At 46.1% G+C, this 24,997-nt stretch overlaps 1 protein-coding gene across 1 annotated transcript in view; it reads right to left on the reverse strand.

Moving 5' to 3' along the window:
* The window catches only part of ADA (adenosine deaminase), a 36,895-nt gene extending 19,491 nt beyond the window's left edge, over positions 1-17,404 (reverse strand). The window contains exons 1-2 of the mRNA XM_016191600.2: positions 17,248-17,404; positions 2,703-2,764 (exon numbers count right to left, since the gene is read on the reverse strand). Of these exons, the coding sequence (XP_016047086.1) occupies positions 2,703-2,764; positions 17,248-17,280 (95 nt within the window). The 5' untranslated portion in view covers positions 17,281-17,404. The remainder of the gene's footprint in view (positions 1-2,702; positions 2,765-17,247) is intronic.
* Positions 17,405-24,997: the final 7,593 nt, after the last annotated feature.

Genomic DNA, 24,997 nt, shown 5'->3' on the forward strand with positions numbered 1-24,997 from the left:
GTCCTTGTTAGTAGCACACAGATAATATTTTTCTCTGTAGGGTACAGATGAGGGTGTTTGTGTATCTTGAGGAAGGAAAGACTTTATTGCTGGGGGACTTGGGATTAAATCCAAGCTGTGACTTAGAGGATGTGTGACCTTAGGTAAGTTACCCAACCTCTCTGCTTTTATTAGGTTTGGCAAGTTTCAGAAGCATATGGCATAAGCTAAGCAGGAAAGGACAGAGAGATAATGTGTGGGCTTTGTCAGACTTATAAAGGGTCACGGGTGAACACCGAACCTGAGCAAGAGAGGAGTGTGAGGAAGTTTGGAGCAGGGGAATTAATCAGACTTTTTTTTAGGGTAACCACAATTTTAAAACATTATTTTAATGAGTGAGAGAAAAGCACTGCTCAGTCTTGGTATGTGGTGATGTTAGGGATTGAACTTGGGGTGTCAGGTGTGAAACTCTGGTGTATTACTTCTGTGCCAACTTCCCAGTCCCCAGACTATGTTTTAAGACAACTGCTCTGACTTTGGTACTACAGGGACAGTAGATGGGGAGGCCAGACAGGAGGCCACGACAACTGTCCAAGTGAAGATGCTGGTGACAGGAGAGTGTGCCTAGATTCAGAATGTGCTCTGGATAAAGAACAGATGTAGACCAAAAATGGAGGATGCAAAAGAGACGCAGAGCCCTCTCGCTTTTTCAGATGCATGCTTTTCCCAAGAGAGTTGAGGTCCTTGGGAGTTTCTAAAGTTTTTAAGACACTAGTGCATTTAGTCCCCCCAAAGGCTGAAATCAGGAGCTGAGGGAAGAGGAGGAAGCAGGTGAGAACAGTGTCCATCGGGGCCTCAGTCAGAGGCAGAAAGGGGCCACAGATTTGTCCTGGTGGGTAAGGAGGTCACAGGCCAGATACTTTTTCTCTTGCTCCGCCCCCTTGCCTGGTGTCCCTATCAGAGTCTGGCCTGTTCTCTTGAAAGCTGGCCTGAGGTCAAACTCCAGCTGGCATCCACACCCACTCCAGGGCCCACCGAGGTGCCTGGGCTGCTCCCCAGACAAAGAGGCAATTTGGGAAACAGAAAACATTCCCAGTGGCCCCACAGGGGTGGCACCTTTTCCTTTCTCCCCACCCTGCCCAGGCCACACTCCCTTCTTGCTCCCACTAATGAGTGCTCTATGACCCTTTAATGAGCCCCCAAGATTAGATCTCATCATCGAGCCAGATAACGCACCCTAACAGCCTCATTAGGGCCTGGAGACAGTGCTGGCTGCTCCATGGGCAAAGGACAGGCAGAGATAAGCCAAGCGGCTTCACCCCACTTAGGCAGAGTCATCAGGTTATAATAGCATCATTAATCGCCATTTATAAAGCACTTAGTGCACTCAGGCCTGAGCTAAGCATCTTCCCAGTTACTTCCCCTAACCCTCTAGTTGCAGGGGTCAGGAGTGTGGTGAGGAATGGGGTGGGGGTTCACCCTGTGCTTACCAGGCAAGTTATCTCCCCTGCCCCCCTCAGCTTAGATGCCTCATCCCCAGCTCAGGGGAAATAGTATCTCACAGCTTTCAGCAGCGTCTGCCTTCCACTCAAGCAGCCATGGAGCCCCCCAGGTGTTGTCCATGGTGCTCCCGTACGATGCTGGGAATAAAACCCAGGACCTCATGCCCAGCAGAGTGTGTGCTTTACTAGGGGCATTGTCATCCAACCCCATGCTGGCTCTCAACCTACAGAGGCCAAGGTCATAGCAAGGAGACAGCGCATTTGAGTTTGAATCCAGATTCACTCGCCTCCAAAGTTATTGTTTTTGAACCAGGAAGGTGGCTTGGTAGTAGAATGCAGACTGTAGGCCCTAGTTTCTATCCCCCACACTTGCCTGAGCAATACTCTGCTTCTCTTTATCATTGCCTCAGGCAAAATAAATTAATAATAATAAAAAGCACCACAAAGTCCCTGCCCTTAGAACCTAGAGGACCACTACGAGCCTTTGAGTCAGGGGGACCCCTCAGCCCACTATATCCACATGAGCTGAGGGAAGATACATATTTTCATTTGAAAAAAAGGCCAACATTGGGGCTCAGAAACTGTGAGCCACCTCTCCATGACTCACAGGGGGTTATCACCATGGTGACAGAGGGAAGCTTGGGGGGTAGGGGAGTCAGAGAGCCCAGTTCAGCTGGGTTGTCCTGAGTAGTTGTGGTGTGGCCCTACTTCTGAGCCTCTCTCTCCTTGGAAGGTGAGGCAACACCCTCTTCTCCCAAGTGTGGGAGCTTGCAATCACCCTCTCAAGAAGATACAGCCCACCTGCCACAGGTTCTCCGCTGAGTCAGAAATCAGTGCCCCATTCAACCTTGCAAACTGCCTATGTATGTGTACGTGTACGCGTGTGTGTGTGTGTGTGTGTGTGTGTGTGTGTGTGTGTGTGTGTGTGTGTGTGTGTGCAGGTGGACGTGTGTGAGGAAGGAGAACAAACACCTTCTGGTGCAGCTGGCAATGGGAGGACAAAAGTCAGGGACACAGGAGACAGAAGACTTGGGCTATGGGGGTCTCCACCTAAGAGCTAAAGCCTCAATGGCTCCACAGACCATCTTCTGCCAGGTTGCTGGCTTGATCCACAGAGACACAGTAAGGAACAGTGACCCTGGAAACTTCTAGAGATTTCTGGGTAGAATTCTGGATCCCACCCTGATCCCGGGGAGAAGGGTCTTTTACCTGTGGACTCACCTGCCATAGAATAAGATGGTTTCAGGCTTGATGGCTCCATCGAGGTGGACGTGCAGTTCTACCTGCAGAGAAGGAGGCAGAGAGAACAGACACACATGAACGTCTGTGGGCTTCTGGACATTAGTGTTAACATGACGTTAGTGTTCAGTCAGTAGTAGTGCCCATTTGTCACCATGTACTCGGAAGTGACCACACGCACTTCAAAAACTCTTGACAACACTTCACTAAGCTCTCTCCAGTTATGGGCTGGGTCTAGTGGTTGGAAAGCATGTCAAATAAGTGATGGAAACAGGAGTACAACTCAGCACCTTTATTCTTAACCACAAATGGGAAATGGCAGAACCAGAATTCTATCCCAGACCCAAATCTGAAGCTTATGCTAGTTTTTTTTTTAAAGTTGTGTATAGTCAACTTTATTCTACTTAAATCTAGTTTTCCCTGAAATCTACAAGTAAAAAAAGGCACTGAATAGTGTGACAAGTATTTTTTAAAATGGGATTATATTGGTTGCTGTAGGGTGGGAGGAAAGTACAAGACATATACTATAGATGCTGACAATTCAAGTTCCGTCAGTAGTAGCACAATAATACATAAATAATAATACATAATAGCAAAATATAAAATGATAATAGTAATAGTTATAGTTATATATATGGTGCTATAGAAGTAAAAACTGTAAATAGTAATAACAGCAGAAATGTTACCAATTATTTTCTACAACTTACAGTTGAACTTATCTTCCATGAAATATCTAGCTTTCTATTCATAAGTGCCTGCCTTACGTTTATTTCTTTTCTTTATTGGGGGATTAATGGTTTACAGTCAACACTAAAACACAGTAATATGTACATAGGTAACACTTCTCAGTTTTCCACATAACAATTTAACCCCCTATAGGTCCTCCTCTGCCATCATGTTCCAGAACCTCAACACTTCCCCCACCCTCCACTCCAGAGTCCTTTACTTTGGTGCATTACACCAAGTTCTGCTTTGTGTTATCCTTTCTGTTCCTATTTTTCAACTTCTGTCTATGAGTGAGATCATCCCATATTCATTCTATTTCTGGCTTATCTCACTTAACATGATTCCTTCAAGCTCCATCCAAGATGAGGTCAAGATGGTGAAATCACCATTTTTAATAGTTTAGTTTTCCATTGTGTATATAGACCACAACTTACTCAGCCACTCATCTGTGTTGAACACCTGGGCTGCTTCCAGGTTTTGGTTACTACAAGTTGGACTTCTATGCACTAGCAATGTTGTGCTATTATTTTTAAATTTTTTTCTTTTTTAAATTTTTATTTATAAAGAGGAAACACTGACAAAAACCATAGGATAAAAGGGGTACAACGCCACACAATCCCCACTACCAGAACTCCATATCCCATCCCCTCCCCTGATAGCTTTCCTATTCTTTAACTCTCTGAAAGTATGGACCCAAGGTCATTATGGGGTGCAGAAGGTAGAAGGTCTGGCTTCTGTAATTGCTTCCCCGCTGAACATGGGCGTTGACAGGTTGATTCATACTCCCAGCCTGTCTAAAGAAGAGAGAACAGGGATGAACCAGGGACTAAGCTGAGTCTGACTTATGCAAGGCATGGACTCTACCACTGAGTTACACATACACACACACACATACACACACACACACACACACACACACACACACACACACACACACACACACACACACACATTCCCAAAACTCTTGGTCTTATAAATAAGGCCTGCTGTGGCCTTGGAGGAGCTCCTAAGCCCGGGCCACCAGGCAGGCAGTTTCTAATCTTAGCCCAAACTTCAGTGAAAACTTGGAAAAAGACTTTCCCATACTAATGAATAACCTCAGTGTAATTCAAAAACCAAACTCCATCCTCCAAAGGAGGTGCTAAACATAGCTTATGAGGAATCAATCTTGGATAACTCAAGAGCTTTCTTGTCCTCCAGAAAGAGATCTGGATACTCATCCATCTCAGTGATGAGTTCATGCTTGGACTCATAACACCACTTGGTGCACAAAGGTGAGGGCTTGAGAGGAGGGAGTTTGAAAACAACCCTTCAGCCCTGACTCCTAGCTTTGCCCCTTCTCTGTTTGTATGATCTTAGACAAGACCGCCTGGTCTCTGAGCCTCTGACTCCCTAAATGAAAGACAAAGGGATATACTGCATCTCTGTCTGAGAAAAATTACAGCAATGTAAAACAAACAAATATAGGTAGAAATACATAGTTCATGGGGGAAAGTCCCTGCCTCTCAGTCATATGCTATTAAGAGAAGCTCAGCAGGATTGGAAACAGTGGGAAAATTACCATCTATCTTGCCCAGATCATGAAGGAATCCGCCCCCCGCCTCCTGCCCCTGGCTAGAGGGAAATTCATAAATTCTACCAGAGTTGAGCCTTCTCTGAAACTTGGGAACCTGAACAAAAAAGCGGCTGCTCTGGACAGGGAGTGGGTAGTCAAGAGGCTGCTGGCCCAAGGACATCCTAAGCACCCACATGAACTAACTGCCTTCTGCAAAGGAAACCTGTCCAGAGCCCAGGGAGGCCAGCGGAAACAGGGCCACCAAACCCTCCTATCAGCAGGACCTCTGTGCAGCCCAGCCAGCAAATGACACTCACATCGAGGTTGAGTCAAGTTACCGCTGTGGCGTAACATTATAAGTACTGCATTTTGCAAGGCTGACAGAATAGCAAAAGTTCAACCACAGTTGAAGCCCATTGTCCTAGAGGAGTCATTCCAGAGACCTACAGAAGGCAGAATTCATTCTGGAGTCAAGGAAGAAATAATGGAAATACAAAAATAGAGGAAGCTTAGACTATACTTTCAAGAATTTGGCCATTGGGGACCAGGCGGTGGCACACCTGGTTAAGCACACATAGTATGAAGAGCAAGGACCCATACAAGGTTCTGGGTTTGAGCCCCTGGCTCCCCACCTGCAGGGATCATTTCACAAGTGGCTAAGCAGGTCTGTAGGTGCCTGTTTCCCTCTCCCTTTCTATCTCCCCCTCCTCTTTCTCTCTCTCTCTCTCTCTCTCTCTCTCCTGCCTCCAGGGTTATTGCTGGGGCTCAGTGCCTGCACAACCCACTGCTCCTGGAGGCTATTTTTTTCCTTTTGTTGCCCTTGTTGTTTATCGTTGTTGTTGTTATTACTGTTGCTGTTACTGCTGTCACTGTTGTTGGGTAGGACAGAGAGAAATCAAGAGAGGAGGGGAAGACAGAGAGGGAAAGAGAAAGACACCTGAAGACCTGCTTCACCACCTGTGAAGCGACTCCCCTGCAGGTGGAAAGCCGGGGGCTCAAACCGGAATCCTTACTCTACTCCTTGTGCTTCATACCATGCACGCTTAACCCACTGCACTGCTGCCTGGCCCCTCCCCCTCCTCTCTCAATTTCTTTCTGTCTTATCTAATAAAAATGAAAAAAATGACTGCCAGGAGCAGTGGATTTGTAGTGCCAGCACCAGCCCCAGTGATAACCGTGGAGGCAAGAGAAAGAAAGAAAGAAAGAAAGAAAGAAAGAAAGAAAGAAAGAAAGAAAGAAAGAAAGAAAGAAAGAAAGAAATTTGGCCCCTGAAGGGGAAGGGGAGGAAAAGAACTGGAGATGAATATAGGTCAAAAAGAACAGCTTCTTTTCTATTTCTTCCTTCCTTCCTTTTTTTTTTTTAAGTAGCAGTGACCTTTATTAGTTGCAAGAAGGTCAAGGAGAGAAAGGTATGACCAGTTACAGCTGCGGAGGTGTCTCCCAAAGACAAGGCTGTGACTCTGAAAAGGGAGAATGATTTCTTTTTAAGGTGGTGGTGACTCTGACATGTTTAAATATTTACTTATTTACTTATTCCCTTTTGTTGCCCTCGTTTATTGTTGTAGTTATTATTGTTATTGATGTCATTGTTGTTGGATAGGAGAGAGAGAAATGGAGAGAGGAGGGGAAGACAGAGAGGGGGAGAGAAAGATAGACACCTGCAGACCTGCTTCACCACCTGTGAAGCGACTCTCCTGTGGGGGCTTGAACCAAGATCCTTATGCCAGTCCTTGCCATGTGCACTTAACCCACTGCGCTACCGCCTGACTCCCACTCTGGCATGTTTAAACATTCACGGGGATCAGAAGATTTGGGAGAGAAAAAGCTGAAAAAGTGGGAGGGGGTCTGGTCTTGGAACTTCTGGAGACAGTAAGTCAGGCAGTAAATTGGGGAGGTCATCTCTTGCAGGGGAGAGGGACTGCCTAGCTTTTCTGGGTAATGTGTTTAAGCAGAAACACAGGGCTCTGGGGAGCCTCTGTGGAGCCCTATCTTCCCTCCAGCACAGCAACTGGCAATGTTCTGGATGGTCACTGCTCAACTGCCTTGGTCTCTGAGTGACTCAGGCAAGTAGACTGGAGGTGGATCTGTAGTGTGGCTAAGGACACTGTGACTGTCTGCTGCTCTAGCTGCCTTGCATCTGGGGGGGGGGTGTTACATGGTATCCTGACCCATGGTAAACAAGTGAACCTTTTTGAACTCATCTCTACAAGCAATGGTAGGAAACTGAGCCAAATGCCAGAAGGAAAATAAATAAATAAATAAATAAATAAATAAATAAATATATATATATATATATATATGAAAAGGGGACAGGAGCACAATTTAGAAAGCATGTCCAGAAAAGACCTGAGAGGAGACCAGTAAAGGAGAATGTAGGTTCTGTAGACAAATAGGAGAGCTAAGGGGAACACTGGAAGGAAGGAGGGAGAACGGTCCAGACAGAAGAAGCTGCACTGGCTCCAGTGCAGAGAATGAGGTTGGTGGAGAGAGATGAAGCTGGAGAGAAAGTCGGGAGGGTGGAAGGCAGGGAGCAGATCAGTGAAGGGGGCTCTTCCGAAGGGTTTTAAATAGGATAGTCACTCTTTTAGAGTTCTTTCTGGCTGCTGTGCAGAAAGCAGGTTGGAGGGAAGCCAGAATTAAAGCCAGAGTGCTGACACAGAGTCCAGAGAGGAAACGAACAAGGATTGGGGACACCCCAGGGGAAGGCGCAGCAGGTGCTGCTCAGTGAGCCTATGGGAGAGGGGGAGTACTGTAGGAAGTGGTCTTTCCGCAGGGAAAGGTGGGAGGGCTTCCTAGGAAACGGCCTGGATTCATTTCAGGGGAGGCACAGGTAGGCGCCACCTTCATGGACAGGGTTCCAGCTGAACGTCCTAGAGGACTGTGACTACTTATGGAGAAGGCTGTCAGCTCACCCCAGGTGACAGTGGGGTTCAAGTGCAGGGACACCGCTCTGCTGGTCCCATTCAGGAAGGAGAAAACAACAGTGTTCTAGTTTGATCTGGTCTAGTATGTACTATGTAGTATGTGTTGCTTCACTGCATCCTTTCTGGCAGGAAAGAAGGAATTTCACTCCCATTTCACAAAAGGAAACTGAGCCGCAAAGAAATAGCCAAAGATGAGAGGACTTCATCAATGTACCCTGGAACCCCATCTCTCCAGAGCCCCACCCCACTAGGGAAAGAGAGAGGTAGGCTGGGAGTATGGATTGACCTGCCAATGCCCATGTTCAGCGGGGAAGCAAGTATAGAAGCCAGACCTTCCACCTTCTGCACTCCACAATGACCCTGGGTCCATACTCCCAGAAAGATAAAGAATAGGAAAGCTATCAGGGGAGGGGATGGGATATGGAGTTCTGGTGGTGGGAAGTGTGTGGAATTTTACCCCTTCTTATCCTATGGTCTTGTCGATATTTTCTAATTTTTATTTTATAAATAAAAAATTTTTTTAAAAGAATACGAAAGCTTCTAATGAAGGGGATAGGATATAGAACTCTGGTGGTGGGAATTGTGTGGAATTGTACCTCTCTAATCCAATGGACTTGTTGATCATTATTAAATCAATACTAATAATAGTACAGAAAGAAATAGGCAAAGATAGAGTCCACGATAGTGCCAGTGTTTGAACCTGGGTCTGATCTGATTGAGTTTCTACTCAAGAAGCCTACTTCTCCTGCATACCAAGCCTCAGATCTAATACAACAACAATAATGACTGTAATAATAGCAGCTTTCTATATCAGGTCCTTCATCTGATTTCATCATAACCCCTAGGCAAGGTACACATTAGTAGGTTGCAGACATGTAAATGGACTTGCCAGGCCAGAAATTCCGTGACCTTCCCTGGGTTATAGGGATTGACTATGCTGAGTTGGAATCCAAGTCTCTCTGCCTCTAAGTCAAGTTTTGCCCCATGGGCCACTTTCATCTGCCTAGCACTTGCACCAGGCCTGCACCCAGCTCCTTGCCCTCTCTGGAGGGGCTCCTCGTACCCTCCTCCCCTGCTCTTGCTCTTTAAAAAGCTGATGCACACTCAGCATCTGTCATAACTGCAGAAAATGCTCCCCAGGTCAGACAGGAAATAGCACCAGTTACCAGCGAAACACTGCCTTGGCCCCAGCTCCCCTAAGTACAGGCATGGGTGGGGGGTGGGTACAGAGGCGTACAAGGAGAAGGTCCTTGCTCTCAGAAGACACCAGGGAGATGCACTCACTCACCCAATGTCCTTGGGTTTCAGACAGACTGGAGTTGCACCCCTGCTGTGGGGGAGAGCTCAGGGAGACAAGTGCCTGAAACCCAACTACCTTTTTTGTAAAGTGGGCTGATATAGCCCAGAGGATATTGACACACTGACTGGTGCTTGTCAAGGGAGGACTGGTGCAGGGGTGTTGGGTGTACACTTCCTCCTCTGGAACTTCAAGTCACAAAACAGCAATTCTACCCACCACTATACATATAATAGCATTGTGAACTTAAAATTTTATCTTGAAAAACAAAAAAACTCCACAAGAGCCAAGGAGATAGCATAATGGCTATGCCAGACTTTCATGCCTGAGGATGATCAGTGTTCTGATTTCTCTGTCTCTCATTTAATTTTTTTTTTAATCCAAGTTCATGATGTGGTAACAAGTATTTTGAAGAGGTAAGAAATTGTACTAAAACATGTACAATCATGTAAAGCCAATGTGACCTTACTTTTTAATATGTTTAAACTTATTTTTTAAATAAAATATTTGAAGAAAAAAGAAGGTGGGGGGATCTGAAGCAGGGAAATAGTAGTATAAGCTTTGAATGCCAGAGGACCTGGCAATGCATATGACAAGCTGGTGCTCTGTTCTTTTCTTTCATAATGGCCCAGGGGTAGAACAATGGCTAAAGTATTGGATTTGAAAGCATAGGGACCTGAGTTCAATTCTTGTCATTCCATGTACCAGAGTGATGTTTTAGTTCTTTCTCTCCCTCATAAATAATAGGGGGAAGCATTTTAGGGGGGGAGGGAAAGCAGTATGAGGAAGCAAAGCATGAAGCATGATGACTCTGCACCTAGGCCTGAAGCTAAAAACAGAAGAATGTTAACACAGTGCTCTTCCACAGTTAAATCCCCAATAGGTGGCAAAGCCATTTTAGCTGCATTCCTCCAGCAAGCCTCTCTGTCTCTGGTCAGGGAACAGACCTCCTATTCTTTGCAGCTTAGCAGTCTGACATACAGAGCTTGATGGGACAGCCTAAAAGGACTATCTTTTCTCAGGCAAATGTTTTTTATTTCCTTTTTTTTAAGTTATTTATTTATTGGATAGAGATAGCCAGAAATTGAGTGGAGTGGGGAGATACAGAGAGAGAGAGACCTGCAGCACTGTTTCACCACTTGTAAAGCTTTCCTCCTGTGGGTGGGGATTAGGGGCTTGAACCGAGTCCTTGAGCATTGTAACATGTGCATTCAACCAGGTATATACCACCCACCACCCAACCCCAGGAGCACTGTTTAATATAGAAGTCAGCAAGAATTCTGGGTGCTGTTTAGGGTTGACAAGGCATTCCTGAACAAATACAGCTATGACTTCCACTACAGAACAAAGAATTTATATAGGGGAAAGAAAAAACAAAAACAGGAAGGTATTACACACTTAAGAATGTCGTCAAGTTTTATAGATACTGTTTTGCACATCATCAAATGCCATGCCCAATAGTCATCTTTCTATCCAGACTCAACACCCCCCCTACACACACACACACACACACACACACACACACACACACACACACATACAGGAATTTGACAGATGCCTTTTATCCTCCTATCCCTGCTCCTTCTTCATTATTGCCACCAGGGTTATCATTGGAGCTTAGTGCCTGCCTAACAAACCCACTCCCGGTAGCCATTTTTCCTTTTATTTGATATGACAGAGAGAAGTTGAGAGGGAGGAAGAGATACAGAGTGGCAGAGAACAAGAGAAACCTGCAGATTGGCTTCATCAATAATGAAGTTTGCTTCTCCCCAATAGGCAGGGAGCAGGGGTTTGAACTTATGTCCTTGCACATGGCAACATGTGTGCTCAACCAGGTATGTCACTACCTGGCCGACAGATGTCTTTTATAGTGCTTATTCTTTTTTAAAAAATAATTTATTATTAGGAAATGGCTTATAGCACAGTTGTTGACACATGAGTACAATTTCTCATCTCACCAAGATAAGTGTGCAAAACACTCTCACTCCAAATTAGGCCCACCATTGTGTGCTAGGACCTGAAGCCCCTCTCTCCCCTACCCCTCCTCATAGTGGTTATTCTAAATGAGTGAGGCTCAATCTTCTGTGTGAAAGGTGTTCAGGGGTTCCACTTTTTGTGGAGTCAGTGATGGCAAAATATAAACAGATTTCTGTCACAAGGCGAGTCCCCAATAGTAGCTAGCATTGGTGGGCCTCCTCAGAGCCAGGCCTGTCTTTGGTATTTCATGTAGGGTGGATATATGTTTAATTCCAATTTTAAAGATGGGGCCATCAAGCACAAAACAGTTAAATAACTGAATCAAAGTCCCATTGATAACCAGGGGAGGTTAACACTCATGCCCATGCGGCCTGGCCCTAGCTGGTGCCCAAGTTTCTTTCTTTCTTTTTTTTTAAATATTTTTATTTATTTATTATCAGATAGAAACAGAGAGAAATTGAGACAGGAGGGGGTGATAGAGAGAGAGAGAGAGAGACACGTGCAGTCCTGCTTCAACACTCATGAAGCTTTCCCACTGCAGGTGGGTCCTGGGGGCTTGAACCCAGGGCTTTGTGCACTGTAATATGTGCAGTCAACCAGGTGCACCACCACCTGGCCAGTGCCCAAGTTTCAATTCCTCACCATTCTGCCTCTGTGGGTTCCGGCCCCTAGAAGGGTCTCTTCCCCCACCTACTTTCTCAGGAGTCTCAGAAGCCTCTCTAAGGGGTGAAGGCACACCTCTGCTGACATTTAAAGTAAATTTGTCTGAACTTCATTTTTCTCCCCAGCCTATTCTTCTCCCCTGTCCAAAATCTGGCCCTATTCCACACTTGCCTGTCCCTGGGACCACCCTGTTGGTGAGTGGGCATGTGGACAAGTTTTCCCCACCTCACAGGGCCCCTCTCCACTCAGGCCAGGCCCACTGTAAGGTCAGATGTAGAATCAGGAGCCTGGCTGGCCTGCTCTGTCTTGCTGCATGACCACATATACCACACTTCTCTTCTCTGGTACTTGCTTCTCCCTTTGCCAAAAGAGAGGCTTCAGTGAGGAGGCCTGATCTTATTTGTTCCCCTCCCTCTCTCCTGACAGTCATGTGCATTGTAAGGGTTACTGTGGGCTCTGCCCAGGGACAAGATTATGCTAGCAGGTGGCTCTGCTAACTGCATGGTGAGTCCAAAGCAGTGCAGTGGGTTCTGGGAAGGAAGACAAGAGGCGAGAGAGACTGCATATGCAGAAACGCAGGGTCCCCCAGCCAGCACTGCAGCTCCAGGGGAGAAAGTGTACACCCAACACCCCTGCACCAGCCCTCCCTTGACAAGCACCAGTCAGCGTGGCAATGTCCTCTGGGCTTTATCAACCCACTTTACAGAAAAGGTAGCTGGGTTTCAGGCAGCAGGCGTGCAACTCCAGTCTGTCTGAAGCCCAAGGACATGCTGGGTCTAACTCCACAGAGTAGAAGGATAAATTAGCGAAGCGGTTAGTCACAAGCTCTTTCAGTTTCAGGCAAGTCTGGGTTCAAGTTTAGCTAGGTTTTCTGACTGGGTGATTTGGGCAAGGTCCTTCCCCTCTCTGGGCCTGAGTTCTCATAGGGAAAGGAGAATACAGGGCTGTTGTGAGCATTAAATGAACTCATATATTCAAAGCAGTTAAAATAATACCTGATACTAAACATTCAAATATAAGAAACAGGGAGGTCTGGGCCATGGTGCACCTGGTTAAGTGCACATATTATCAGCTACCTGGGTTTGAGTCCCAGATCCCCACCTGCAGGGGTGAAGCTTTATGAGCTGTGAAGCAGGGCTACAGGTATCTCTCTTTCTCTCTCTCTCTGTCTACCCCTCCCCTCTCGATTTCTATTTATCCTATCAAATTAAAAAAAAAAAGGAAAAAGAATAATGGCCACTAGCTGTGGTGGATCCACTGTGCTGGCATGGAGCTCCAGCAATAATTTTGATTGAAAGTAAAAATATATATATATATATATCAGTACTTTGCAGATTTAACATTAGTTCTCATCTGCATCAGTAAGAAGTAGTTCAGAAACTGTTATTATACTCTGTTCTCTTAAAGCTGGTCAGATCCTGGGCTCACCTAGAAGGGCTTTAAGAATAAGAAATCTTCCTGGTTTCTACCTGCAGTGGGGAAGCTTCACGAGTGGTGAAGCAGGACTACAGGTATCTCTCTCTCTTTCTCCCTCTCTATCTTCCCCTTCCCTCTCAATTTCTCTGTCTCCATCCAATAATAAATAAGTTAAATATTTTTTCAAAAGTTAAAAAAATAATTAGAAATCAAGGGTGGGGAAGAGAGCATCTGGTTATATAAACAAACAGACTTTCATGCTCCCAGGTTCAATCCCCCTCACGACTATAAGCCAGAGCTGAGCCGTGTTCTGGTGTGTGTGTGGGGGGAAGCAAAGAGGTGCCAGGTGGTGGCACACCATGTTGAGTACACACATCACTACGATGCACAAGGACCCAGGTTCAAGCCTCCAGTCCCACCTGCGGGGCAAGAGGGGGAGTTTCACAAGTGAAGTAGTGAGGCAGGTGTCTCTCTTCTCCTTCTCTCTCCTTCCTCTCTCAATTTTTTTGACTATTCAAATAAATAATAGCCACAAAATAGAAAAAGAAAAAAACCACAAAGAAGAGAAGGTGAAGGAGGAAAAAGAGGAGTCGGGGGAGGAGGAGGAGGAAGAAGAAACCAAAAAAACCAGCAAAGACAGTAGGGAACTGTACCTGGGGCCCTTGACCCACTGCCCCAAGGCTTCTGCAGAGGTGGGGCCCCAGGACTGTGAAGCCAGCCTGCCAGGGCTCACATCTTAGCCCAGCCACTTCCCACTTGCGGCTTTGGTCCTTATTAACTTCTCATTGCCTCTGTTTCTCCACCTGATAAAATATTCCCTCACAGAGTCAGGGCTAGGGTAAAATGAATTAATACAACCAGGGTGTTCAGCTCTAAATGCAAGTTCTTACTATCTATTCCACCACTACTAAGGCAGGAAGTTGGCCATGGTCACAGTGACTGAGAATCATGCTCTTCCTGGCTTTCACGGCCAGCCTAAGCATCTTCTCTCCACACAATAAACAAATCTCTTAGAAATGTTTTTATGGGGGCAGGGTAACCACAGCACCCCTCTGCTCTGGCAGATGTGGTGTTGGATACTGACAATGGAGTCTCAGGCAGGCAAGTGCTGACTGTACCACAGAGCTAACTCCCAGGCTTGAATATATTTTTCTCTTCAAATCTTCTTTTTAATTTATTTTTATTTTTACTATTTATTATTAATTTGCCACCAGGGTTGTTGCTGGGACTCAGTGCCAGCATGACAAATTCACTGCTTCTGGTGGACACTTTTTTTTCCTTCATTATTTGATAGGACAGAGAGAAATTAAGAGGGGAGGGGCATATAGAGGAGAGAGACAGACACCCGCAGTACTTGCTTCACCGCTTGTGAAGGTAGGGGTCAAGGGCTTGAGTCCGAGACCCTGTGCATGGTAATATGTGTGCTCAACCAAGTGCAACACCACCTAACCACCCTCCCCCCCTTTTTCCTCCAAATTATATTATTTCGTCCAGGGAGGGTAACCTAGCAGGTTGAATGCATACTTTGCCAACCCAAGACCTCAGGTTCAATCCCTGGCACTGCATATGCCAGAGTAATGCTCTGGTTCTCTCTCTCTCTCTCTCTTTTAATTACCAGAGCACTGTTCTGCTCTCGCTTCTGGTGGTGCAGGGGCTTGAACTTTGACTTTGGAGCCTCAGGCATGAGAGTCTGTTTGCATAACCATTATGCTATCTACCCTCTATCCCTGGTTTTCGCTTTGCCTTATTAAATAAATACATCTTTTCCAGGGCTGAGGAGACAACATAATGGTTATACAAAAAATACTTTCATGCCTGAGGTTCTAAGATCCCAGGTTCAATCTCTAGCACTACCATAAACCAGAAAGCTGAGCAGTGCTTTGGTCTCTCCCTGTATCTCTCTTTCATAAATAAATAAATAAATAAATATTAAAGCCATTTATTTTCAATCATATTTTATTGGTGTTTAACTTTATTTATTGCTGAAAGAAAGGAAGAGCGATAACCAAAGAATCACTCTGGCACATGCAGTGATGGTGACTGAACTCAGACTCTCACACTTGAGAGTCCAGGGCCACCTCTGAGGCTGCAGTACTATAAGAGAGAGATACCATAGCATCACTCAGCTCTGACATCCATGGTGCCTCACACATACAAGTCCTGTGTTGTACTGCTGAGTATCTTCCCAGAGAATATCAAATTTATCACATCTAACTAACAGTATGTTCACTATCAAGCACCTCTGGATCCCTCTACAAGTAGCTGTGGCCTAGCCCCAAGTGTGGAAACAGGTCCAGAGAAGGGAAATGATCTGTCAACTCAAATCAAAGAAGAAAATTGGGAGAGGCCAAAATAGTGGGGATGATAACAGGCTTTCCCCCATACAGCTGCTTTAACAGTGCTTTAAGGGCCAATTTAGTGGACATAGCAAGTGCTACCTGTATGTCACCATAACTTCCATTTCACTTGGGATTCATACCAGAAGATGTTGGTTCCCCAGTGCAAGGACAGAGGATATCAAAAGCAAAAGAAGGACCAGGCAGTGGTGCACCCTGTAGAGTGCACACATTACAGTGCACAAGGATCTGCATTCAAAGCCCTGGCCCCACTTACAGGGGAGAAGCCTCACAAGTGGTGAAGCGGTGTTGCAGGTGTTTCTCTCTCCTCCCTCCTCAATTTCTCTCTGTCCTATCAAATTAAAAATAAATAAATAAAATGACCACTGGTGGAGGTGGATTTGTTGTGCAGGAGCCGAACACGGGTAGTAACCCTGGTAGCAATGAAGTAAATTAAATTTTAAAAAGTACAAGTCAAGGAAAAGAAAAAAAAAAGTCTCAAGCCTTTGAAGTGGTACAGCACAAGAGCACAGGAACTTGCAAGCATGAGGTCCACAATTCAATCTCCAGCACTGCATGTGCCAAAATGACACTCTGGTCCCCTACTCTTCTCTTTCTATCTGTCATCAATACATATTTTTAAGCCTCTCAGAGGTAGCATGATAAAGCTTGGAGCACCCAAACAAAGTATGAAGGAGTCAAGGGTTGGGGGGGTGGTGCAGAAGTGCTGCCTATTCGTTGAAACATCTGTGAGACAACAGCTGAGCCTTTGCCATTTGCTATCAGCAGTGGGAACAAACTTCACATTCTTCCATCCATTCTCTCACACACAGTATTCTCATCTACACTTTGTGACTTCTGCCATTATCCTATTTCTCAGAAGGATAATTGAGGCAAACTGCGGCCCAGTCTTTCTCTCAGCCCCACACCCAGCAATCTCCTGGCTGATGCACTGAGCAGGGTGGACTCTGGGCCCTTGCCCATCTGGACTGAGTCTCACTGTTCCGAAGCCCTCCAGTCTCTCCCCATCCTCACCATTCTCAAGAAGCCATAGGTGGCAGTAGACAAAGGAGTTATCCCTTGAGGCCAGAGGCCAGAGGCCAGACCTGACCCAGCATGACCCCTATCAGAGCTGAAGCCCTGTGTCTTTCTGACAGGGGGCCGGGGCGCCCCCTCCCTCTCCACTTATCAGGCTCACAGCTCTTTCCACCCACAGCACTTGGGCTCCTGAAAGCATCAAGGTTTGGGCTGTCTGCTTTCACAGAGCTCTTAAAAGCACCACACAAAGGGCCCCCTTGACAGCTGGGGTTCAGAAAAGTCCTGCCTCACCTCACACAGCTTCTGGACGCTTTCGGGGCTGAGAAGCCTATTCACCAGAAGGTGAAACTGAGACCCGAGGAGGCCGATTTAGGCGCAGAAAAAGACCTCTCCGAGTTCAGTCAGGGGGCGCCTCCGGATTCAGGACCCTCTCAGCCTCACTGTACCCCGTTCATCAGCCCAGGCTGGGGGAGGGAGCAGGCGAGACCCCGCGAAAGGAGGAAAGAGCTTGCAGAGGCCCCGGCGTGGGGCGCCCTAAAGTCCCCAGCCAGAACCGGAGGCGGAACCCCGACCCCGAGCTCCCTCCCGCGCTCACTTTGGGCTTGTTGAAGACAGGCGACTGAGCCATGCTGCCCAGCGTGCTCCCGGGCAGCGCTCTCTCCGAGGAACGGCTGTGGGCGGCGGCTGCTCGCGCGGCTGGGCAGTTTCACTCAGCTCGGTGGGGAGCTTTCGGGCCACGCGCCTCTTAACAGGGCCGCCCAGCCGGCCCCGCCCCTCCGCCGCCACCCCCTCATAGCTGGCCCCGCCCCGCAGCGTCCCCGCCCCTAACCCCGCCCCTAACCCCGCCCCCAGCACAAACGGCCACGCCCCAGCCGACCCGCGCTCCTGGTGGCCCCGCCCCCATATGGCCCCGCCCCCAGCGCCTCTGGCCCCGGCCCGCCCCCGCCCCCCAGCAAGCCCAGCGCTTGAGGAACTTGCAGCGAAGCAGCCGGGGCGAGCTCAGTGCCTTCGGCTTCTCACTCGGGATACAGCGGAGGAGCCACCTGTGGGCTGCGACTACAGCCCCCCTGCCCGGCTCTGCCTCTGTCTCTGCGGGTCTCCAGGCGCCTACGCTCCGCCACGTCCGGGCAGAAGCTGGGGCCCCGTGAGCATCGCAAACGTGCTAGGGCTGCACCCCTGGGAAGCGCGCTGCCTGCAGTCACGTAGATTTCATTGGCGCTTTAATGGGGGGGCAGCAGGGATCTTCAGATGGCTCAGGCTATTGGGAAGATCTGGGGGTGACGAGGCTGCGGTGGGTGGGGGAGCAGTGGGAGAAGGCAGCCTGGTTGGAGTGGCCCGTGTGAGACCCCAGGCAAACTCTCGAGGGGTGCAAGGAGGCCCGGCAGGGAGCCCCCAGACGGCGGGAACATCAGGAGCCGAAGCCCAAGTTTTTACCCGTGGGAAAGTTGCCTTGTGCTGAGTACATGTGCGAGAATGTTCACACTAGCGCAGTTGCTATGGCAAAGGCACTGAAACCCCCTCCTGCCCTCCCGCAGGCATGTGGACCAATAGACTGAAATATTCACACCATGGAATACAGTAGAGTGGTGGAACTGAATGAATTTCAGCTGTGAACACAGCGCAGCTCTATCATAAAACAATGCGAGTTAAAAAAAATGCGAGTGAAAAAAAAAAGTTGCCAGCTGGCTGCCTATGCAAATGGGGCTTTCCTGCCTGAAGCACCAAAAGTTCCATGTTCAATCTGTAGCACCATCGGAGCACCAAAAGTTCCATGTTCAATCTGTAGCACCATCGTAAATCAAACTTGAGAAGTGCTCTTGGTGGTGGTGGTGGTGGGGAGGGGGGCCACAAAGCTATGTATAGGGCCAGGGAGATAGCATAAAAGTTTATGAGGCTCTGAGGTCCCAGGTTCAATCCCCAGCGTCACCATAAATCAGAGCTGAGTAATGCAGTTTTCTGGTTTCTCCCTACGTGTGTGTATTTTTCTTATTTATTTATTTAAAAAAGGAGACATTAACAAAACCATAGGACAAGAGGGGTACAACTCCACACAATCCCTACCACCAGATCTCCATATCCCATCCCCTCCCCTGATAGCTTTCCTATTCTTTATCTCTCTTGGAGTATGGACCCAAGGTCATTGTGGGATGCAGAAGGTAGAAGGTCTGGCTTCTGTAATTGCTTTCCTGCTGAACATGGGCGTTGGCAGGTCGATCCATACTCCCAGCCTGCCTCTCTCTTCCCCTAGTAGGGTGGGGCTCTGGGGAAGTGGAGCTCCAGGACACATTGTTGAGGTCATCTGTCCAGGGAAGTCTGGTCAGCATCATGCTAGCATCTGGAACCTGGTGGCTGAAAAGAGAGTTAACATACAAAGCCAGGCTAATTGTTGAACAATCATGGACCTAAAGGCTGGAATAGTGCAGATGAAATGTTGGGGGGCACTCACTGCAGACTATTGTGTACTTTTGCCTAGTTTATGCCTAGTTTATTTTGTCCTAGTTTATGGAAACGTGAACATATGCTCTATCTCACGGGACCTGGTCTATATGTAGGTTTTGGGACTTTGTTAGGAAGTGAATCTCCTGAAATGGAATTAGAGAATACTATGAAAGGAAAGGTCTCTACTCGAGTAATGAAGCTGAAGTGTTGTCATTCCACACCTGAAGTCTCAGAGACAGTCTGAAGGGAAACATGCTGAGGAGGTACTTGTTGCACTGATTAGGTTGGGATCGGAGGATGCAATATTATTTGGTATGAATTAAGAGAAGCATGCAGGAAAGTGCGCCCCACCCTAAGGTTCCAGGACTGGGGGAAATATAGGCTCTATAGTGGAAATGTGAGGTTCCTGCTGTCTTAGGGTTCAAGAAGACAACAGATAGTCATTGTTATAGTCACACTGGTAATTGGGTTAACTTTGAAAAATCCCTTTGTTAGGATTTTCTGTATAATACCCAACATCACCATAATTTATTTTCTTTGACATTATTTGTATATAGCTGTGCCACTGGTTGATTCTTCCTGGTCTAGGCTTTTGAGAGTCAACATATCAAAGACTCAGCCTATGTATTAAAAACACTCAGTCTGTGCTTTAAAAAGTTTGAGACATACAATCAATTTTTCCTCTCTCATATTAATTAAATAGAGATTTATATGACTAAAAATTAATAAGAGTGTACATAAACACCATTCCCACCACCAAAAGACTGTGTCACATCCCACCCCCCCACCTCTTCACTCCTCCTCCCCCTGCCGCCCCAGGAAGCCAAATATCCACCCTCACCCTCAACCCAGGGTTTTACTTTTGTGCTCTACTCCAGATTTAGTCAAATCCTGCTTTTAGTTTCCCTTTCTGTTCTTCTTTCTCAACTTCTGTTGATGAGTGAAATCATCCCATACTCATCTTTATCTTTCTGACTTAGCTCACTTAACATAATTCCTTCTAGCTCTGTCCAAGATGGGTCAGAGAAGGTGGGTTCATTGTTCTTAATAGCTGCATAGTATTCCATTGTGTATATATATCACAGCTTTCTCAGCCACTCATCTGTTGTTGGGCACCTGGGTTGCTTCCAGGTTTTAGCTATTATGAATTGTCTTTTTGTTCTGTTTATTTTATTTCATTTTTTATTTTTTATGAGAGCACTGCTCAACTCTGGCTTGTGTGTGGCGGCTTGTGATTGAACCTGGGACTTTGGAGCCTCAGGCACAGAGTCTCTTTGCATAAGCATTATGCTTTCTACCCCCGCCGTGTGTGTATCTTTCATTAAAAATAAATAATTTTTTATCTATGTCCTCTTCTGCCATCATGTTCCAGGACCTGAACCCTTCCATCCCCCCACCCCAGAGTCATTTACTTTGGTGCAATACACCAAACCCAGTCCAAGGTCTGCTTTGTGTTTTCTTGAAAGAAAGAAAGAAATAAAACACGTTTTAAAAGAAAACTTTGTGTACTGCTATGTTGAAACTTTTAGAATGTATAATAAAAAGAAAGCCAAAAAATGCATGTTGAAGCACAAAGACATTAAAGCAAAGGAAACTGATAAATACATTTGCAAGAATGGTTATCAGTGAACGTGGAAGGAGCCAAGGAGAGAGAAGGGAGAACGTAGGTTCATTCAGTGCTTGGGTGGGATGATGGTTTTCCTTATTTTTATTTTAAGTAGATTAACAAATTGATAGACAAGAAGTGAGAGAGGGAAAGTGAGTGGGGGAGTAGAGAGCAAAGGGCTGGAGAATTAGGTGAGATCTAGATCCCGCTGAGGCTGTGAGATACCTGAGGGCTTTTTCCCTCGAGTGTGGGAGAAAAACTAGTGGAGGGTTTTAAGTGGACACATGGCTGATTCAACTTTTATTTGAAAAACAAAAATATTCCCCAGCTTCTCAAAGTGTGACCCAGGAATCATCAATATCACCTGGGAGACAATGACAACTACTCAGATCCCACCACCCCCACCAATTGATGAGGAAGCTTTTATTATTATTATTATTTATTTTAAAAATATTTTATTATTTATTTATTCCCTTTTGTTGCCCTTGTTGTTTTATTGTTGTAGTCATTATTGTTATTGACGTCGTTGTTGTTGGATAGGACAGAGAGAAATGGAGAGAGGAGGGGAAGACAGGAGAGGACAGATAAACACCTGCAGACCTGCTTCACCACCTATGAAGCGACTCCCCTGCAGGTGGGAAGCCGGGGGCTCAAACCAGGATCATTACACAGGTCCTTGCACTTTGCGCCACCTGCGCTTAACCCGCTGTGCTATTAATTTATTTATCCCATTAATTTATTTTTTAACAAGATATGCAGAGTCCTTAAGCAACTTAGAGGAGAGCCTGGGCTTGTATCTTTGAGAGAGAGAGAGGTACTGCCAGAGCAGTGACCTAGTGGAGGCCCTGGGGACAGAGGAGGAGGTGAGGAAAGTCAGAATCAAGCTACATCTAGAGGGTAAATTAACAGGACTTAGGTTAGGTTAGGTTATATGTGGGGGTGACAGAGTGGGTCAAAAATATTACTTCCCTTTTAGAGAACCAGACCCAGCAAGTGTCGACAGTACTGGTGTGGAAGGGAGAGAATTGCATCAATTGACCCTTAGTGTTTTTTCTTTTCTCCTCTATTTGATTAAAGTATTGGAGCCATCGGATTAAAAGTACAATGCCCTCGATGTTTTTTTGACATTGCCATTATTAATCAACCGGCTGGAAGAGTTGTCTTTGAATTATTTTCTGGTGTGTGCCTCAAAACATGCGAGAACTTTTGTTGTCTCTGTCAGGTGAAAAAGGGACAGGGAAATCAACTCAGAAGCGTTTACATTATAAAAGTTGTCTCTTTCACAGAGTTGTCAAAGATTTTATGGTTCAAGGTGGTGACTTTAGTGAAGGTAAGACTTGAGTTACCATGAAGTCAAACCAGGTTGCCATGTTGTTAAATATCGTAAGTCACAAAATGAGATAATTCTCTGTATTTGCCCAGTTTTCTTCTCATTTATTAATTTTTAGTCAAATAGTCAGAACTTTTCATAGAAAGAAATAAATCAAATTTACCTTGAAAAAAAAATCACTTCCCATACTTAACTGAAATCAGAGTTTTATGTTAAGACCTTTCCCTGGCTCTGTGTGTTGCTCAGGATAAACAATGGTTTCATTTATTTAGACAATGGGGGAGCCGGATATGCTGGGAAGTGTTTTAACCCAATCTTTACAACACTAATGTTAAGTAGGAACAATTCTCATATTATAGACAAGAATACTTGGGCTCAGAGACAGGAGGAGTGTTCTAGGTGCATGCCTTATAAGGGTTTGAGCTGGGATATGAATTTAAATCTGACTTGAGAACCTTCATTTTCAACCCTGTTACTATCCTTGAACCCCCTGTCATAAGATTCCAGCCTCTGCAATGTCAGTCCCATCATATCCCAGCATAGTCCTTAAAACCTAGTCAACCTGAATGACTTACTGGATGATTCTTCTTTTTAGTTTTATTTATTTATTAATTTTTGCCTCTAAGGTTATCCGCTAAGGCTCTGTGCTGGTACCACAAATCCACTGCTCCTGGCAGCCATTTTTTCTATTTTATTGGATAGGACAGAGAGAAATTGAGAGAGGAGGGGGAGGTAGAGAGGGAAAGAGATAGATACCTGCTGACCTGCTTCACCGCTTGTGAAGTGACCTCCCTGTAGGGGGGGGTCAGGGAGCTGGAACCCATTTCCTGCACTTGTCCTTGTGCTTTGTACTATATGCAGTTAACTGGGTGTGCCACCACTCCGCCTCCCTGCATAATTCTCTAGCTGTACTTCTTTCAGAGGGACTCATGACTCCCAGCAGAAATACTGAAGGGCTCCCACTGGGAACTTTTAAGATACCTTATGACCGAGAGTCCAGGAAAACCGTTTCTACTATGTTCTACCATTTGAACAAGTTGATTGACTACATTTTTTTTTTTTACAGCATGTGCTCAACTCATAAATCAACATTACATTAAAGTATATATATTGTTTTTTAAAATGTAATATTATTGCACTTAATGGTCTGGTGCCACTCCAATCAACAGCTCAACTGAGTGCAACCTTTCAACCATTCCCACCAAGAAACCAAACACAATAGTGAAGCCATGTTGGACCCTCAGGTTGGCTGACTTCTATTGTGCCATGTGAAACAATCACCTAGTTGAGCCCAGCCCAAACTCCTGGCCTAGAGAATTCTAAGACTGCGACTTTATTGTGCTTTGCAGATACTCCTTTCATTTTATTTCATTTCTTTTCCTTTTATTTTATTTTTTTTTAATATGGCATTGAAGAATGAACTCAGGACTTCATTCATTCTTTTTACCACAAGTAGCCTCCCAGACCCCATTGTTTTTTCGGGGTGGGGGGAGACAGAGAGAGATGATTGACTCCTTGGTACCTCTTCATCATCCATGGAGTACTTGGTGCCATTCATGGTACTTCCACGTGGTGCTGAGGGCCTTGCATGTCATGTACTCGGCGAGTTATCTCTTGGCCCTGGACATTGCTGTAAAAAAAAATTAGAGGTTTGGGAGTTGGGTGGTAACACAAGTGGCGCGAAGTGCAAGGACCCACGTAAGGATACCGGTTGGAGCCCCCAACTCCCCGCCTGCAAGGGTGTCACTTCACAGGCGGTGAAGCAGGTCTGCAGGTGTCTATCTTTCTCTCCCCCTCTCTGTCTCCCCTCCTCTCTCCATTTCTCTCTGTCCTATCCAATGACAGCAACAACAACAACAACAATACTAACCACGACAATGATAAAACAACAAGGGCAACAAAAGGAGGAAAAATGGTCTCCAGGAGCAGTGGATTCGTGGTGCAGGCACTGAGGCCCAGCAATAACCCTGGAGGCCAAAAAAAAAAAAAAAAGGTTTGTGGTAATCCCGCACTGACTCCATTTTCTATCAGCATGTTTCTGTCACATTTAAGGTAAGAATATATAGCTTTAGCAACCAATAGCACAGCTATATACAAGATACTGGGTACTGTACAGCAAACCCTAACAAAAGGACTTTTCAAAGTTAACCCAATTACCAAGTAATGTGATGATAACATTAACTATCCATTGTCTTTTTGAACCCTAAGACAGCAGGAACCTCACATCTCCACTATAGAGCCTCTACTTCTCCCAGTCCTGGAACCTTTGGATAGGGCCCACTTTCCCATATGCCTCTCCCAATCAAATAATACTGCATCTGCCGATCGCAACCTAATCAACAGAACGATTGCCACCTCAACATGCTTCAGCTCAGACTGTGTCCAGAGACTTCACATGTGGAATGACAATCCTTCAGCTTCATTATTCAGGTGAGACCTTTCCTTTCATAGTATTCTCTAATTCCATCCCAGGTGGTTCACTTCCTAACAAAGTCCCAAAACCTAGATATACACCAGTTTCTGTGAGAGAGAGCATATGTTCACACGTATCCATAAACTACTGCAAAATATATACCTGAAAGCAGAAGTACACTAGAGTTTGCAGTGAGTACCCCCCCTAACACTTCCTCTCCACTATTCCAACCTTTGGGTCCATGATTGCTTAACAATTTGTTTGGCTTTGTATGTTAACTCTCTTCTCAGTCACCAGGTTACAGATGCCATCAGGATGCCGGCCAGGCTTCCCTGGACTGAAGACCCCACCAATATGTCCTGGAGCTCTGCTTCCCCAGAGGCCCACCCTACTAGGGAAAGAGAGAGGCAGACTGGGAGTATGGACCGACCAGTCAACGCCCATGTTCAGTGAGGAAGCAATTACAGAAGCCAGACCTTCCACCTTCTGCAACCCACAACGACCCTGGGACCATGCTCCCAGAGGGATAGAGAATGGGAAAGCTATCAGGGGAGGGG

Source organism: Erinaceus europaeus, chromosome 1 (genome assembly GCF_950295315.1).
Source record: "Erinaceus europaeus chromosome 1, mEriEur2.1, whole genome shotgun sequence".
Taxonomy (NCBI): Eukaryota; Metazoa; Chordata; class Mammalia; order Eulipotyphla; family Erinaceidae; genus Erinaceus; species Erinaceus europaeus.